The 18737-nt window shown below is 41.7% G+C and overlaps 2 protein-coding genes across 3 annotated transcripts; one reads left to right on the forward strand and one right to left on the reverse strand.

Moving 5' to 3' along the window:
- Window positions 1-208: 208 nt before the first annotated feature.
- Window positions 209-13568, reverse strand: LOC306981829 (retinol dehydrogenase 7-like). 2 transcript variants are annotated; one of them, XM_079581546.1, is made up of 5 exons: window positions 13444-13568; window positions 1335-1649; window positions 871-1129; window positions 578-741; window positions 209-489 (listed from the first exon to the last, which is right to left on the reverse strand). In XM_079581546.1, the coding sequence occupies exons 2-5, from the start codon at window positions 1645-1647 to the stop codon at window positions 266-268; spliced, it is 960 nt and encodes a 319-aa protein (XP_079437672.1). In that variant the 5' UTR covers window positions 1648-1649; window positions 13444-13568; the 3' UTR covers window positions 209-265. The 2 variants fall into 2 exon arrangements, with proteins under 2 accessions (XP_079437672.1, XP_079437671.1); XM_079581545.1 differs by lacking the exon at window positions 13444-13568 and adding an exon at window positions 1975-2055.
- On the forward strand, window positions 7544-18561 carry abcb11b (ATP-binding cassette, sub-family B (MDR/TAP), member 11b). The gene is made up of 28 exons (XM_079581544.1): window positions 7544-7628; window positions 7716-7734; window positions 7857-7886; window positions 7957-8008; window positions 8084-8379; window positions 8535-8622; window positions 8711-8844; window positions 8922-9093; window positions 9170-9294; window positions 9366-9540; window positions 9620-9733; window positions 9854-9964; window positions 10038-10163; window positions 10579-10782; window positions 10971-11141; window positions 11220-11421; window positions 11487-11556; window positions 12056-12173; window positions 12799-12969; window positions 13046-13150; window positions 13456-13617; window positions 13746-13949; window positions 14788-15029; window positions 15107-15263; window positions 15529-15726; window positions 16617-16823; window positions 17360-17506; window positions 18191-18561. The coding sequence occupies exons 1-28, from the start codon at window positions 7550-7552 to the stop codon at window positions 18389-18391; spliced, it is 4080 nt and encodes a 1359-aa protein (XP_079437670.1). The 5' UTR covers window positions 7544-7549; the 3' UTR covers window positions 18392-18561.
- The last annotated feature ends 176 nt before the right edge of the window (window positions 18562-18737 follow it).

Genomic DNA, 18737 nt, shown 5'->3' on the forward strand with positions numbered 1-18737 from the left:
TTTTTAAATAAAAGCTTACAGCGAGAAGGTCCCAGGCTCTGGGATAGCAGGGCACGTTTACATGAGTCACGTTCATTAACATGCACTGTACCGACCAAATGAACATGACATGATCAAAAATGTTTTTATTTCAAATGTTAGTTACAGATTGCTTTCCTAATGCAATCATTGAGTATTTCTTTTCTTTTAAAAGTTTTACTGCACAGCACACTACAGTGGTGCGTTCTGCAACAGTTATACTGTATCACAAAATATCAATGCAACTTTACTTCAGGGACTTAGCAATAGGAACGCTTTTTGATGTCAAAATATAATCAGAGATCCATGATGGCATATAAGATAGTGGCAGCCAGAACAACTTGGCATCCCACCCCGGGGAATAGCGAAGCCTCGGCCGGACAGCAGACACAGCATGCTCCATACAGTTGACCACTTTCATAAGATCTCCATCACTCATCTTTGCCACTTCAACTCTTAATTGTGTCATCACTGTGAAATAAAGAAAAGAAAATTAAAAACATCTGTAAATTCATATATAAGAAAACAAAATCAACTGAAATAAATAATTAACACTTACCTTGGTCCAAGTAATGTGGTCCATAGTCGTCTTTGACATCTTGGGGCAGTTTTTCCCAAAGTGACGTCACACATTTGGAAATGATATCAGCATTGGTCACATTAGTTTTGAAGAAGCCAGGCTCAATGCAGAGAACTTTGACACCAAAGCCATGCATATTAAGTCTGAGACAAAGATATGGGAATAGGTTTGAAATTGGTTTGAAATGCTAACCTTTTGATAGACAAAAACATGCAGGAATGCAGAAAAAACATATTTGGTAAATGGTGGTTGAAATTTGGTTAATGTTTTACCTGAGACTGTCATTAAACCCTTCCACCCCGTACTTAGACACGGTGTATGGGCCTCCTGTGGGACTTATTCTTCCAAAAACACTGGCAACATTGACGACTCTCCCTCTGGCCTTCTTAATCAGTGGCAGGACACTCAGGGTCACGGCAATCACCCCATTCAGGTTCACGTTAAGCATAGATGTGTAATCATCAATGGAGAGCCAATCACAAGGCGCAGTGGGAACAGACACACCAGCATTGTTCACTACAGCCCACAAGCCTAAACAATTCACATCAAGACACATTTCACACAATTAAAAACAGTGGTAACCATGTGTGTTCACTCATAATGATGAAACTAATGTCAGTAGTGTCTGGGGGTGGGCAGGTGGGACAAAGACCTAATGGCTCACCAGAAGAGGGACAAGAGGTCACCATAGGTGCATGTGGATTAGTCCACTGCAGTAACAGGAAGTGCAACTTACCACGCTCCCCTACTTTGTCCTTGATCAATGTAGCCACTTTGGCCACACTTTCTTTCGACGCAACATCAAGGTGAGCAGTGGTCAACCTATCCGAGCATGACTTCCTCAGCTCTTCCTCTCCTTTTTCACTGTAACAGCCTGCAATCACTCTGAAGCCCAGTTTGTCTAGATGTCTTGCCAGAAGGTTTCCAAAGCCAGTGTCGCAGCCTGTGATGTACACATACTTGTCGCCCTTGTCCGGGACCCTGGGTATCTCTCTGACCCACCGGTACAGGTAATAGAATACCACCAGTGCCACCAAGTACAGGAACATGCCTGCAAAACCAAGATAGGGCAAAGTCCTGGGTCAAGATCATGGTATCTCTTTGGCAGCAGAGTGACATAAAAGATAGGATAATGTGAGGTGCACTAAATGTTCCTTGTAAATGACTTGCATCAAAATCGACAAAACAGGGAAATTGGCAAATCACCACATTCCAAAAATACAACATAGCCTGCATAACTTTGCTCACCTCTATTCTAGCTATTATTTTATTAAACCATAAATAGCCATTCTTTACATCCATATGTAGGCTACCACAAGTTCATAAAGTGCAAAAATAAGTAGAATGTACTGTATGTATAAAAATGCATGCAAGACCTGGATCAAGACGTGGACTCGAGTCTTCGTGGGTTTGGCGCAGATTCCGTCCAAGGAATGGGGTGTTCTGCTTGTACTCTGACCAGTGTGAGGCCAATACAACTAAACACATAAGCCCCGCCCTAGAAAATAGGAACGGGCTTTCGTGAGAACACCATTTGTAAAAGTTTAGTTTCTACGTAGCAGGGCCGGACTGATGCCAGTAACGCCTATTTGTACACAAATATATGATCAGTGGAACAGCACATCGCTGGAACAAACTAAAAAGTACACCACGTTCAGTTCACTTTCTTTGAGTTCATGACGAACATTTTGTTTCTGGGTTTGCTGATTTAAGATCACGCACACGACAGAGAAAAGGCCAGTGGAGCACTGGACACCGACGAACTCAAATGAGTTAGCCTCATTAACGCTCTGAAAATAAATAAAGAAATGACCTTTGAGGTGAATCTCGTGTGATATATGTTCACCACAAGATGGAAGCACTGTCTTCTTTGTTTGCGCTCCACTAATGACGACGTTTGTTTTCCATTAACTGTAGCATGAATTGTTTTGTTTTTTTGTTTGTTTTTTTAATAAAAAAAATAATACGCTATCGATTAACAGTGTGACTGCAGACAACAAAATCATGCAACTATCATGCAACAAAATGGATGTTGCATGATATATTTTCACCGCAAGATGGCAGCACGTTTCTTTAATTCTTCTCTGTAGGGTATAGCCTTACAATGGGTGAAGAGCTATCTCAGCGAAAGAACACAATTTGTAAGAATGGGTGAATATAGATCTAGTTGTTTAAATGTCAATTGTGGAGTTCCACAGGGTTCTGTATTGGGACCAAAATTCTTTATCTTATATATCAATGATTTGTGCCAAGTGTCATCAATATTAAAACCCATATTGTTTGCGGATGATACAAACCTGTTTTGCTCCGGCTCGGACCTGCAAAAATTAGTCCAGGATGTAACTACAGAATTTAACAAAATAAGAATGTGGTTCAACATAAATAAATTATCTTTGAACATGAATAAAACAAAATGTATGTATTTTGGAAACAGAGCGAATAATGCAGAAATTCCTATATCAATGGATGGTACAAATATAACACAAGTGAATGAAATTAGATTTTTGGGGGTCATTATGGACAATAAAATTAACTGGAAATCACATATTAAGTATGTGCAAAAAAAAGTGTCAAAAAGTGTTGCGGTCCTTTGTAGAGCAAAGCAGGTTCTAGATCAACGATCACTGCATATTCTTTACTGTTCACTGGTTTTGCCATATCTCACATACTGCACAGAAGTATGGGGAAATAATTATAAAACTAACCTGCAGTCTTTAGTCATACTTCAGAAGAGAGCAATACGCCATGTACATAAAGCAAGACATTTAGATCATACCAACCCCTTGTTCCTTAAGTCAAGATTGCTTAAATTTTCAGATTTAGTTTCCTCTCAAACATTACAGGTGGTGTTTAAGGCCAAGAACAAATTGTTACCAGGAAATATTCAAATGCTTTTTATTGAAAATGAAGGTGTTTATAAATTAAGAAACAAAATGCACTTCAAGTCTATGTTTACACAGACAACAAGAAAAAGCTTTTCCGTCTCGGTATCTGGTACAAGATTATGGAATAAGTTGCCAATGGAAATCAAGGAGTGTGAAAATATCAAACAATTTAAAAGGAAATACACAGAAATGGTTCTTGCAACGTATGACAAAATGTAATCTTAAAAGTCATTACAATGAATGTATATGTATGTATGTGTATGCCGGTATATATATGTATATATATATGTATGTGTATGTATATATGTGTGTACATATTTTTATATATATACAATTTTGCCGATTAATCGCAAGTCAAATCAAGTTCAAATTGAAAGATTTCAATTGGGTACCATAAAGTTATCCAAATTATAAAAGCAACACTTTAACTGCTGCTGTTGCTCCATTGTCATTGCTATAACTACTCAAACTACACAATAGTAACTTAGGGGCGAGACATGGATCACGACAGGCACAAAAAAGCCTCGTCCTTTTAACACATCACACAGTATAGGAGGTAAACATCATCCACCAAGGCAACCAGTCAGGGCAGCTGGGTGGGACTTGTTGATTGGGGGCTTCCACCATGGCTTCCACCCACTCTCAACAGGCCACTATACACTCTGGCTTTTTAACGCACCTCACTAGAAAGGGTATACAAATTGGACATGTCTTTGATCTAATATCAATAACAAATAGTGGACAGTAATGACAATAAGGAAGTGGCAAGATGGCAGATTATAAAGTCCAATATGACTATATGAAATCGGACATTCATTCACTGATAATGACAAGAATGACAATTGTTATGATAAATAACAATAACTACCAATTACATTATTACTATTTTTTATTAGCATTAGCATGCTGTGTTAATGATATGAAATGGTAAAACCTCCTTGTTTGCCAGTGCTGCAAAAGTCTGTTGATTGTATGTAGACAATTGTAGCAACAGTAGATAAAACTTAACTCACAAATACATATAGGTTTATATTTGTGTTCTGACACTGATGTAGAATACTCAGAAAGGATTGTACTTTGTTTATTTAATGTAAATGTAAAAGAAATGTATAACTGTAGCATCATGAATTGCAAATGTAATGTATATGAACAAGGGGTCGGCACTTATAAGCTTTTGCTTCAGTCGACTCCCTTTGAGCTTCCATTAGCTGTATGATTGTGAAACAATGGAGAAAGACAAAATGTTAATTGCTCAAATAAACTACACAAACAAACAATCTGTTTTACCAACGGTGTTGCCCAATAATATGTTCATATTTTTTATATTTCAAAAATAGGACAAATAATCAATATGCAATTGTGTCTTTTACTTGCCATGCATGACCAGTAAATGTTTATCTTGGAATAAGAAATTAGAAATAGTTTTTTGGCAGAATGGCAATTTCTTGCAGCTTTTCTTTTTTCCATTTCTTTGGCCATCATATCACCTGTATATTTACCTTAGATTATTGTGTGGCTAACACCCACTATGAGATGCAGGGACTCAAAATATTCACCAATAACTTGAATCACAATTTTTTACTGGTCTCATGCTGACCGAAACGGTTATTCCAATTAGAAAATCTTGGTGAAGAATGACTGTTTTGCACGAGGAGCAGCACCTCATCAGCTCCATTTACTCACAAAAATACAGCATATTGGTCATTTTGTCTACTTTCAGAGCATAACTATTCGACTTCTTTGGTAATAATTAGATCCATGCACCAAAAATAATTATTATGAGTGTAACTTGTCCTTTCAGGCGTTTAACTTATTCTATATTTTTTTTAAATTATTCATTAAAGTAACTGTTAGAGCAGGGGTCACCAACGTGGTGCCCGCGGGCACCCAGTAGCCCTTGGGACTTTTTCTAAAGTGTAAAACACTTAATTTTCTTGAATCTAATTCTTAAAATTACAGTTGTTTCGGTTCTTGTGACTCGGTATGAGTTTAAAATAAAGCTATTTTAATATGATATGGGGTCAATATCCTATAAGTGAACAGTGTACGTTTAAGTCTTTAGGATTTGTTTTTAACTGGTAGCCCTCGAACAACTTAATGCTCTTAAAGTAGCCCTCAGCTGAAATAAGGTTGGTGACCCCTGTGTTAGAGGATAACATTAAATCGCTCTTTATCATATTGGGTCAAGCTGTACAGTCGTACTATCTCTGTCATAGCCTTGACTGTGGTGCTCAGGCGCCGACTCTCAGCCACTGAAGTCATTCAGGCCTGCGTATCAGTATGACGCTCCGAGAGAGTATTTATCCCTCTTCTGTGGAAGCATAGACAGACTTGAATGGTAGGACTAGCACAATGTCTCTAATTCTTGTCTCTGGGTCCCGCACATCCTGATTGCTGCCTATTCTTCATCTATCCTCTTGAACCCCATTGTTATTTCTCTAACAGTAACCAGGAAAGTCCCATTGAGCTCTCAGTGTCATTTCCAGGCCTCTGAAGGGAGTCTACTGCACATGTTTTAGTGGTAGGGTAAACCGGAGTGCCTGGAGGACACCTACTCAGACACAAGGAGAACAAGAACCCGCAAAATCCAAACCAAACGCCCCCACTCAGCCCTATTGAACCCAGGATCTTCTCGCTACGAGCGCAGAGCACAAACCACTGCACCATTATGCAACTTCAGCTGGTAAGTAATCGCATTTTCAGAATCTTTCTGTCCCGAATCTCAATGTGTTTTAACTTTTAACTAAAGCAAAGAACACACTATAAAAAACAACAATGTAAAATCATTGTATGACCTTTTCTGATTACTGAAATCTGTAATTATTGTTTTGTTTTTCCTGTGAAACAGAAAAGTGAAAAAAAGAAACTAACTTAACTCAAGACAGTTTTGCTCATAACTCACCAAAAGTTCCAAATGTCTGCCAAAGGGAAGCGCTTTTGTCTCTTATATGTTGGTGTACTGGTGATGTATTACATGTAATGAGTGATTTTAACGAAGAGCAAACTGTGTATTTGTCCTGATTTATGCATAAATGAGAACTGGAATATTAAACAAAAGAACTCTGTTAATGTGATGTAATATAGTAATGTTAGCTGTACATTTATAGATCTGCATATGCTATAAATAAAAGGAATACGGTGAATATGTGTTGACCTATCACTGCTGTATCTAGAGCACACATGACCTGAAAGGCACTTACATTACAAATTACAAATGGTAAGGCGTAGGAGTTGAGTTATTATACATGTATTTATATATATATGCGGCACATTAGCACAGTGGTTAGCGCTCGTGCTTCACAGCTAGAAGATCCCGGGTTCTATTCCCCCCTTTATGGGGCTTTTCTGTGTGGAGTTTGCATGTTCTCCCCGTGGCTGCGTAGGCTTCCTCCGGGTACTCCAGTTTCCCCTTGCACTAAAAACATGTTCAATAGGCCAGGATGCATGATGTGTGTACAATTGTCTCATGTAAAGCGCTTTGTTACTATGTCTGTGAAAGGCGCTGTATAAATAAAAGTTCTTCTACATGTAAACATAAAATTAATGAAAGTGATTTTAACCCACGGCAATGATAAATACAAGACAATCCCTCTTTCTAAATTATTTCCACACTAAATCATATACAGTATAATCTAAACAAGAAAATCAGAGCCAACCATCAATCTCTGCCTGGCTGTGGCCGCTATGTTTGATTCACATAAAGTGTTCGTCTGTGAGGTCAATGACCACTGCAGCAACAACCGCCAGGACACTTACCCTCAAACAGACACTCTGACCCCACAAGCCAAAGCAACGCAGCTCAAAAACAGCACGTGCACTGCTGCCAGAGAACACAAGCGTAGTGCCACCAGCGCCACACTCACAGCTCGGAGCGGCTGCAAACACCAGCTAATGTGATCTCTGTATTTAAGAACAAAAAGAACGGACAATCCAAAGTCTTGCGCCAGCATTGACGAGTAGGTAGGTGTGATTTTAATGTTGCCTTAAAAACAATAGTTCTACTGCAAGAAAAAAAAAAAAAGCAATATGTGGTGAAGTTTAGCGGTGTCTTTGCAGATGAATCATTATGCCAGCAGGATCAGTAACATTACAAAGCATTAAAAAACTGGGTCAAGAAAACCACAGCTATGAAGTCTCAGATGATGGTAATGAAATTAATGGTTTGCTCGACTGCCTGAATAAATATTGTCCTTGGTTTATTTTCTAAACCTTGTGATTTACATCTTTCTTAGAACCAGCCGGGCCATACATGTGAGTAGTGTCAGTTTTAATGAAGGCACATTATTTGAAGAAGTCCTGTTGACGAGTCGACAGAATGCTCAGTCCAATCACTGTTTTTGGAATGATAACTGAAATGTATTTTTTCCTTGCAGGAGCATGTCTGCCTCAAAGGAGGATGAAAAGTAATTATTATTTTTTGTATTCATGTATATTAAGCCGCTTGATTATGCTGATTTGTCCTTTGCTTCTTAGGCCACAGGGGAAGTCTCAGGAGCCGGCTATACGAATTGGCTTCTTCCAGTTGGTAAAGTACCTGGACTTGTGACAGTGGTTAGGAGTGTTCCTCAGATGTTGGTCTACTTTATTTGTTTCTGCTCAGTTCCGTTTTGCTACAAAGCGTGATGTGCTGATGATGATGGTGGGCAGCGTGTGTGCGGTGCTCCATGGATCAGCGCAGCCCTTGATGTTGCTGGTGTTCGGCCTGCTCACAGACACTTTCATTGAGTATGACGTGGAGCTGAATGAACTGAAGGATGACAGGAAGGAGTGTGTGAACGGCACCATCCAGTGGAGGAGGAACTACACAGCTGGACTGAACATGAGCCAGCCAGCCTGGGGCATCATGAACAATTCAACATGGGAGATGCTCACTCCTCTGCCGGGGCTCCCGTGTGGGTAAGTGGCTTTGAGAAATGCATGAGGCAGGCTTTTCAAACATCAAATATGATGTATGATGTGATATTAAAAGATTTTTGCTCTTTTTAGATCCATGTTTACATGCCGTTTTGCAGGGCTTATATGTATTATTTACTGTGTGTGCCCACTTTCAGGAATCTAGACATTGAATATGAAATGACCAAATTTGCCTTCTACTATGTCGGCATTGGAGTGGCAGTGTTTTTGCTTGGCTACTTCCAGGTTAGTGGATAAATAAAAGACATTGGTTCACAGTGTATATCAAAAAGTGTACATTAAACTTACACTAAACTTATAATTTGGATTGTAGATTTCACTTTGGGTGACATCAGCAGCCAGACAAATCCAGCTGATCAGAAAGAAGTACTTTGGTAAAGTGATGCGGATGGAGATTGGCTGGTTCGACTGTATGTCTGTGGGGGAGCTCAACACGCGCATGTCAGAGTGGGTGCTCACATAGCTTTCTAACAATGATCAGTACCGCAGGATTCAATAATTAACATGTTCCTTGTTTATTCCAGCGATATAAACAAAATCAATGACGCCATTGCTGATCAAGTGGCTATTTTCTTGCAGCGTTTTACCACTTTTGTGTGTGGTTTCTGTGTTGGCTTTGTCAAAGGCTGGAAACTAACTCTTGTCATTGTGGCTGCGAGTCCTCTGATTGGTATAGCAACTGGTCTCATGGCTCTGGTAAGCCCTGGTATCAGTGTGACTTTTAACGGTTGTGGGCATAACTTTCCTTTTAAGAACTTTAATGGGTTTCTAGTTTGTGGCCAAGCTGACAGGCCTCGAACTGCAGGCCTACGCAAAGGCAGGAGCAATAGCTGACGAGGTCCTCTCCGCTATCCGCACGGTGGCAGCTTTCGGCGGGGAGAAAAAAGAAGTGGACAGGTAAATTATGCAGACACACAGTGGCTGAGAGCTCGGGGCCCGCTGAACTTCTCACAATTGGCTGTGTGCAGATATGACAAGAACCTGGTGTCAGCGCAGCAGTGGGGCATCAGGAAGGGCCTCATCATGGGCTTCTTCACTGGATACATGTGGCTCATCATCTTCCTTTGCTACGCTCTGGCCTTCTGGTACGGCTCCGGTCTAGTGGTGGACACACAGGAGTATACACCGGGGACGCTGCTGCAGGTTTGAATCCATTATACTGACAAAAAAGATCGTATTCCTTTATAGTAAATTCAAATATGATTCTGTATGTTCCTTGCAGGTGTTTTTTGGTGTCTTGATTGCTGCCATGAACCTGGGCCAGGCCTCCCCATGTTTGGAAGCCTTTGCAGCAGGCCGTGGAGCTGCAACCAGCATTTTCGAAACAATCGACAGAGTAAGACCCTTGACAATATCGGTCTGAACTATAACTCTGAGAGAAATAACATTTGAGTTATTTCTATGGCAACTGCCGAGACTTATTGATGAGCTGTGTCTTGAAATGTGCCACTGGCAGGAGCCGGAGATCGACTGTTTATCTGAGGCAGGATATAAACTGGACAGGGTCAAAGGAGATATTGAATTTCATAATGTGACCTTCTACTACCCCTCCAGACCTGAAGTGAAGGTAGCCAACAGAGATGCGCATTCAAATTCAAATAAACAAACTCTACTTTTGTAATATGACGATGTTCTGGCAGATCCTGGATCAGTTGAGCGTGGCGGTGAAGTCAGGAGAGACCACGGCGTTTGTTGGTCCGAGCGGAGCAGGGAAGAGCACTGCTGTTCAGCTCATCCAGCGTTTCTACGACCCCAAGGAGGGCATGGTGCGTTTCCATTTCAAACACACAATCAAAGGTACAAGAGTAATATAGTCGTTCTTGTGTCAGCTGCCTCTTTGTCAAACTGGAAATGAAGTCCTTTGGTGTAGCAGCTGTCTCCCTTTTACATTCAGAGTAGTTTTAAAAATAGACATCCCCGGGGGACTGATAAAATTACATGATAATCTGTTTCATTATCTGACAATGGGTCCAGAGAGCCTCGTTCTCAAATTCTGCAGGAATTAGACCATAATCTTCTTTTTCCAATCAGCCTCTGCGGAAGAAAAAAAAACCCTCCAAAAGTTGCAATGTGAAGGTTATGCAAAATAAAAGTTGTGGTGTAGTTGTGGTCTAAAATATATTAATAGCATCATCCATCACTCTGAGCTGAGCCACCTGCTCTGTGCGCCCTGCGTCTCAGGTGACCCTGGACGGCCATGACATCCGAGGACTCAACATCCAGTGGCTACGCTCCCTGATCGGCATTGTGGAGCAAGAGCCCGTGCTTTTCGCCACCACCATCGCAGAGAACATCCGCTACGGCCGCCCCGGGGTCACCGTGGACGACATTGTTGCTGCTGCCAAAGAGGCCAATGCTTACAACTTTATTATGGACTTGCCTCAGGTAAAAGTCGCTTATTCATGAGTACTGTATTAAACTAATATGAAAACTGAACCCAAAATTCTGATTAACATTACTTGGTTACTGAAGAAAATTAAATCAATCACCAAATTAAAGGTAAAATAGGTTTAGTCTTATAGATCAACAATACACATATAATGAGGAAACTGAAGTCTTATCACTTTTGTCAGAAATTTGACACGTTGGTGGGTGAGGGTGGTGGTCAGATGAGTGGAGGTCAGAAGCAGCGCATCGCAATCGCGCGGGCGCTGGTCAGGAACCCTCGTGTCCTGCTGCTGGACATGGCCACATCTGCCCTGGACAATGAGAGCGAGGCCGTGGTCCAAGAAGCTTTGGATAAAGTAAGTGCCACACTTTCACTTGACACAGCTTTATCAGTTTTCCAGAATTCCTCAGACCATTTTCTGCCATTTTTACAGGTACGCTTGGGTCGCACCACGATCTCCATTGCCCACCGCTTGTCCACCATAAAAAATGCAGACGTGATTGTAGGCTTTGAGCATGGCCGAGCCGTAGAAAGAGGCAAACACAACGACCTGCTGGAGAGGAAAGGAGTTTACTTCACCCTGGTCACACTCCAGAGCCAAGGGGACAAGGCACTCAACGAGAAGGCTCGAGAAAGTAGGAAACACACCTTTACATGTGCTTGATTAAAGATTTATCCATCCTGTCGTGTCTTGTACTAGTGGCCAACACTGAAGAGGAGCTGGAGGGCCGCAACATTGTGAGAGCAGGGAGCTACCGAAACAGCCTCAGGTACGGTCCGAAGAGGTTTGGAGGTACATGCAGTCACTTCCTGTACCCTAGTACTTACCAGAATAGTGTCATTACTGGGGCCATTTTGTGTCTTTTATTGAGTCATGTTAAAGGACAAAATTGTACCATAATTTTCTTAATAATCCTCTTGTATTGACTTGGCCTTTGGAGAACTGATCCATCGTCCCAAGAGACTTATAGGTGACGTATAAGCTTCAAGTATACAACTCGGGACTGTGTTAAGGAAAACCGCCATGATTTCTGTCCCTTTTCCCTATTTTGCTAAAGGTGCTGTTCCTCGACTCTTTTCTTTGCTGTTATATGATGCTTGGGTTAGGTTTGCTCGTGCCCCCTAACCTGATTTCATGATAACATTGAATCGATCTGATTTCATCCTATAAAGACAGATTTCCTACACCTCGCGCAGGATATCTGTGTGAAAATAAACCAACAAGCCTCAATCCATAAAAACACTCCTGTTTTTCCATTTTATTTGCAGAGCTTCCCTCCGCCAGAGGTCCCGGTCACAGCTGTCCAACCTCATTCCTGATTCAGTTTCGTTTGCGGGAGATCTTGGCCCCCGAGCATACTCGCTTTCTCAGCCAGAAAAATCAAAGGTGTGTGCCGATGCCACTGCAGCACGTTCAAATACCCACATGTTTCATTAGGACTCTTACTGAAATACGATTACATGTATGTGTTCACATTATTTGATTGGTGGGCATATTTTTTATTTCAATGAATAATTAATAAGAATAGAAAGAGTATGCACTCCAAAAATATGCACTCATTTGAAACATTTGGATTCGTTCATAAACAAAATTATTATTAAGCCTATTTATTAATTATTTGCAGATCTTAATTAAAAGATTAAAATTCCCAAACCAGCTCCAAGTATGGGCTAGGCATCGTAATTCAAAATAAATCCACGTTTAGATCCATTTCCAGAACTAAACACAGTTTTTATTCATCACAGCTGAATTTCCCCTAGTGGAGATTGATAAAGTATCTATCTATTCGGGGACATGGACCTCGTTTGTTGCTTCCAGCAGTAATTATTCTGTGGTTACCCAGTTCAAGCTGCAAAAATAACCAAACAGAGCTTTCATGGGAGATCGCCCTGAACTTGTTTAAGTAGTTTGGCAACACGTTTAGTCAGATCCCTCGCTTTAACAATGAATCCAAGGCATTACCCATTGACCCTTTAAGCTAATATTGTCTGTGTCTGTCTATGGCTCACAGACGACTGTGCCTGAAGAAGAGGAGGAGGAGCCGGTGGAGCCTGCTCCTGTGGCCAGAATCCTCAAATACAATGCGCCTGAGTGGCCCTACATGTTATTTGGCTCCATCGGAGCTGCCATCAATGGAGGAGTCATCCCTGTGTATTCCCTACTCTTCAGTCAAATCCTGGCGGTACGAGTGCCATTCTCTTTGCATGAACTCATCAGTGTGTAAAAGCACAAGTGTGATTGTGACTCTTTGTGCGCAGACGTTTTCAATCACAGATCTTGAGAAGCAGCGGAGGGAGATTGATAGTATCTGCCTGTTCTTTGTGTTGGTTGGCGTACTTTCTTTCTTCACTCAGATGCTTCAGGTAAAGTACATGCGGGACTGAACCCTTGGCTTTGTAACACGCACCTCTCAAGTCACAGGAGAGGCTTTAATTAAGCTGTACATTGTGCAAGTGTGTGTTATTACATGATAATGGTTAAAAAAGACCAAGGGTCTTGACTGAGAATATTCATAATTAAAACACACTTTTCGGTGTACAAAGGCCAGAAAACAATGAACAATTTCTAAAGTAGTTGATTATTTCAAGAGTTGTCAATGAATGTCATGTGGCCAAGTTGATAAGCAGCTCATAATGTGATGGTGCATTAATCTAACCTGTTTATTCAGGGCTACGCCTTCTCAAAGTCTGGGGAGCTGTTGACGCGGAGGCTGCGGCGGCTGGGCTTCAGTGCCATGCTGGGTCAGGAGGTGGGCTGGTTTGATGATCACAGGAACAGCCCCGGAGCTCTGACCACACGGCTGGCCACAGACGCCTCACAGGTTCAAGGGGTGAGCTTCTTCCCTGGAGAATAAACATACAATTCAGACCGTTTTCATTATGCACCGACTCTCATACTAAAAAACATTTAATATGTTCATTATTGCATCTCTAACATTATACATATGTGCTTTGTCAGGCTACTGGCTCCCAGATCGGGATGATAGTCAACTCTCTGACCAACATTGGCGTGGCCATTTTCATGTCATTCTACTTCAGCTGGAAGCTCACTATGGTCATCATGTGTTTCTTGCCCTTCATTGTTGTGTCAGGAGGTTTTCAGGCTCAGATGCTCACAGGCTTCGCCAAAGAGGACAAAGCCGCCATGGAGACAGCTGGACGGGTCAGTCATGGCCGTTCTACATGGGATTTTTAACCCATACTGCAAAACACTTCACCCATGGCAAAAATAGCATAGTCTGAGTGTAGCTGAGCACTAGGAGGTCATTCGGTATCGCTGGCTTGTTTGTTTAATGTAACAGTTTAGCTGCTCTTGTGACACAGAAACAGTGTGTCTTTAAGCTGCAAACACACTACAAAAACGAATATCAAGCATGGGTTTAAATGACTTGAATTGAGAATATGAATCTTCTTTTTGAGCGGTTTCCACTCATTTAGACTTTGCTTGTTTGAGCACAAGTCAAAACAACTCAAATGTAAAATATTATGCTCAATTAGAGACATTTAAACTAATCTCCAACATTTTTTGGAGTGCAGTACTTGTTGAAACAGTATAATAATTACACCTCTAGTCTAACACAGTGGCTCAGCGTGGGCATATGTTTATCATTAAGCTTGGAGTTTGCAGTTTTAGTTAAAAATATTGGCATGCAGGATTATGAAAAAGCTTTGCCTCAGGACATAAAGAGAGAAGAAAAACATGTCCACACCAAGAAAAAGTACTTTAAAGTCAGTCTGCTGTGAACTCAATTTTTGCTAATCTTAATTGTTCCACTGCAGTGACACACATCCGTGCTTCTTCATTTAAAGTAGATTAGATGAAAGTTTAATGATCCCTTATGGGGTAAAGGGGAGTGATAGCAGCAGCAGAAAATAGGATAAGAGAAAAGCAAATACTGTTTCTTTCACCATGGTAATGTTTTTTTTCCTGGCATTACGGTGTTAATAGTTACAGTGCTGTGTCCTGGAGGTTCAGCTTGCGCTTCTTAAATGTGTGACAGATTTCTGGTGAAGCCCTAAACAACATCCGCACCATCGCTGGCTTAGGGAAAGAGAAGGTGTTTGTGGAAATGTTTGAAGCCCAGCTGCACGTGCCGTATGAAGCAGCCCTAAAGAAGGCCAATGTTTACGGAGCCTGCTACGGCTTTGCCCAGTGTGTTGTATTCTTCACCAACTCAGCCTCCTACAGGTTTGGAGGGTATTTGGTGAGCCAAGAGGGGCTTCATTTTAGCCTGGTTTTCCGGTAAGAAAAGCCAAAATCTTTGTCGAATAAATGCCTCCAGTTAAATATAAGTGTTGATGTGTTTTTTTCCGTTTCAGGGTGATCTCAGCCATCATTACGGGCGGCCAAGCGCTGGGCAGAGCGTCATCCTACACACCAGACTATGCCAAAGCCAAGATCTCAGCTGCACGCTTCTTCCAGCTGCTCGACCGCCCGCCTCTTATCAGCGTGTACAGTAACAAGGGAGATAAATGGGTATGAGGATGTGATATTTCATGTAAGACAACCAGGCACATTCTGCACGCATCGTTCATGAAAAGAAGGGCTTTGAATGATAAATTTATGGAGGAAACAAAGATATAATGAGGGCCTCTTCTGACATTACTTTTTAATTTTGCATAAGCCTGAAGCCTCTGAAAGATAGTACATCTTTCTCACATGTGCTGTATAGTAACTGTACTGACTATACACAAGATGACGCTCTATAGCACTCTGACCCTTGTTCTGTGTGTTGTTTTAGGAAAACTTCCAAGGCAACATTGAGTTCATTGACTGCAAGTTCACCTACCCCACCAGGCCGGACATCCAAGTCCTGAATGGACTAAATGTATCTGTGAAGCAGGGTCAGACCCTGGCCTTTGTGGGCAGCAGCGGCTGTGGTAAAAGCACCAGTGTGCAGCTGCTTGAGAGGTTCTATGACCCCGATCAAGGCCGAGTGGTACGTACTATCTTTACAATTGCCATTCGACTGGGACAATTCTGGAAGGAACACCATTACTGTGACTCTGACACATGCTGATCAATATGCTTTATATCAACTCATACAGTAAATTACATTGAACAGCTAGCACAGTTATGGTAGTAATAGTTTTCAAAAAGTAGTCATCTGTATCAGGTGAGAGCTAATGTAAAACCCTTTTTATTCTAGAGATTCGTATAGTTCAGTATTCTGATCAGTGCAACTTCAGAATTGACAAAACTTCAAGTAAAAAGAAACAGTGTGTCAGACCTGGAGGACCGACAGCTTACACTGTCATAAACATACTAAAAATGCCTCTTGTTTTTGTGCCTCTCCAAAATCTGCTGCTGAGGGGAATACTGAGCTCTTAAAAGCTATGAGACGAAAGTCAAGGCTATAGATAAGATTCTATGAAAGGTACTTTTGAGCAAATGTCAAAAAGGTTCAGCTGCCGCAGAATACAAGTGTCACTAGATGCTATACAATGAAAGCTGCAGTTAGTCAGTGTCACAGAATAATTGGCGGGCATTTAGTGCACTTGTGGACTGAGCCATTCCTGATTCTCATTTATCAGTCGGACGTTTCTGCTGACGTCGTGCTTTATTTTTAAAAAGGGAGCTCTTCATCCAGAGTGGAGTGTTGCCTTTGTGCCAGGGAAGGATCAGTGCCAAGATTCAAATGGCCTTAATTGAGTTGGAAGTGGTTTGGAAATGCTGTCCTGATTCGCAGGCTGATTTACAAAGGCCAGCACCACCTTAGTGTTGTTTGTATAGAAATTATGGACTCGTTTTGTTGTATGATTGCCCATTAGGTTACTTTGGAGTCTAATGTTGTTTTGTACTAATGGTAAAATCAATGGCTTTCTGCAGCTGATTGATGGCCACGACTCTACGCGTGTCAATGTGGCCTTCCTGCGCTCCAAGATTGGCATAGTGTCCCAAGAGCCGATCCTGTTTGACTGCAGCATAGCAGAAAACATCAAGTACGGCGACAACTCCAGGGAAATCAGCATGAATGAGGTCATCGCTGCCGCTGAGAAAGCCCAGCTTCACAGCTTTGTCATGGCCCTACCAGAGGTACTGTGCACACAGAGAATCAGCCTTTGTGGGGGAAACAGACTGGATCCAGAGTTTGGTCAAGCACAAAGGGGGGAAAAAAATGGAGGAGCGGAGTACAAGAAAGCTGGAGATTACAATCAGAGGAAAGGCTGGACAGCTGTAGAGGCACAATAGGAGAAAACTGAGAAAGCAGGTATTTAATCACTAAAGGGCTCACAGTCACAAGTGGGAAAAAATACCTCTGCAAAGATGTCAGACAGAGACAAATGGATGCGTTTAGGGCTAAAACATTCACTGAACTAATTGTGATTGATATGTTATTGAAATAATTGTAATAAAACAGTAGAGCCAAGACCAAGCAGAACAGAGCAAGCTATGTGTCAATATATAAATGATTTTAATTTCACGTAGTTCAAATTTAGAAATATTAAAATGTCTTTCACAACCCGATGATTAATGGGAGAAAATACTGATGCAGCCCTATATGCAATGAATCGCACAAAGCAAACTTGATAATCTCTCCTTCTTGAATAATAATCTTTCTTTGTCCTCAGAAATATGACACAAATGTGGGGTCCCAGGGGTCCCAGCTGTCCCGTGGTCAGAAGCAGAGGATTGCCATCGCCAGAGCCATCATCCGTGACCCCAAGATCCTGCTGCTGGACGAGGCCACCTCCGCCCTGGACACGGAGAGTGAGAAGGTACGCCCACACTAAATTCTAAAGCAGTGATCTGTGCAGCTGCTTTGATATTCCACCCAGTGAAAGACGAGCAGGCAGCAGTTTATTATTATCATTAGGCTCATTATCATTCATCATGTCTATTATCAGCTGCAGCTCCAGTAGTGTCTTTATGTATGTGGGCTGTGGGATGGGAGCCTGGCATGGCTGAAACCCGCTGTGGGGAGAAGAGCCCTCTGTGGTGCTCGTCTACTGGAACATTCTAATAGTAGTAATCAAGGCGTGATTGTCAAATTGCTATAATTGTGCGGTGTGTATCTGTGGGGAAACCGACAGCGCTAGTGTTTGTTACTGTAATGTTGTGTGGGGGGATGCGGAATTATTCACAGACGAATCGAAGTTGCAATTTAAATGGTCGCAATTAGCAAATCGCAAAGACTATCCTTTGCAAACATCCAAATACCAATGATAAGATTACTGTTTGTAAGTTTTGGAAGCTCGACTGGCTTTGTTTTGTCAGGGCAAAGTAACACAAGAACTAATATCGAATTGCAATACTGTATTGGCCAATCAAATGTATTTAAATGTGACATACTGTTCAATCTTGGTTGCAAAAAACAAAACTAATCGCAAAACATGCCATAAAATGTGCACAGTTAGATACCCTTCTCTTTGAGCAGTCCATACGCTGTGTTTTTGTGTCAGACCGTACAAGACGCCCTGGATAAAGCCAGAGAGGGCCGCACCTGCATCGTGATCGCCCACCGCCTCTCCACCATCCAGAACTCGGACATCATCGCCGTCATGTCCCGCGGATATGTCATCGAGAAGGGCGCGCACGACCAGCTCATGGCCCTCAAGGGAGCGTACTACAAGCTGGTTACCACGGGAGCACCAATTAGCTAACTGCTCCGGGAAACGGCGGCCGTTTAGATAAGCAGGAGGAGCAGCCAAGAGGAACCAATGAACAGAGAAGCCTCATCTCACAAAGTTGACTTCTTTTCAACGAAAGTATTGTCAGGAAAGACTGGAAAAGGTTTACCCAGGAAAGCTCACCCTCTCAGTATTTATTAGGATAAAGGAGCGCCTTATTTGTTCTTTACATAATGGATTTTTTTTCCCCTTTGTTTTTGTAGCGGCTGACATAACACATGACATAACATTTCTAAAGCGCCCACAGTGTAATATTACTGTGGCGGACAGGCTGCAATTCTGTGGTGAAATTTGCCTTTTACTGTCAAAATATATGGAT

Source organism: Gobius niger, assembly GCF_951799975.1.
Source record: "Gobius niger genome assembly, chromosome: 23".
Lineage (NCBI taxonomy): Eukaryota > Metazoa > Chordata > Actinopteri > Gobiiformes > Gobiidae > Gobius > Gobius niger.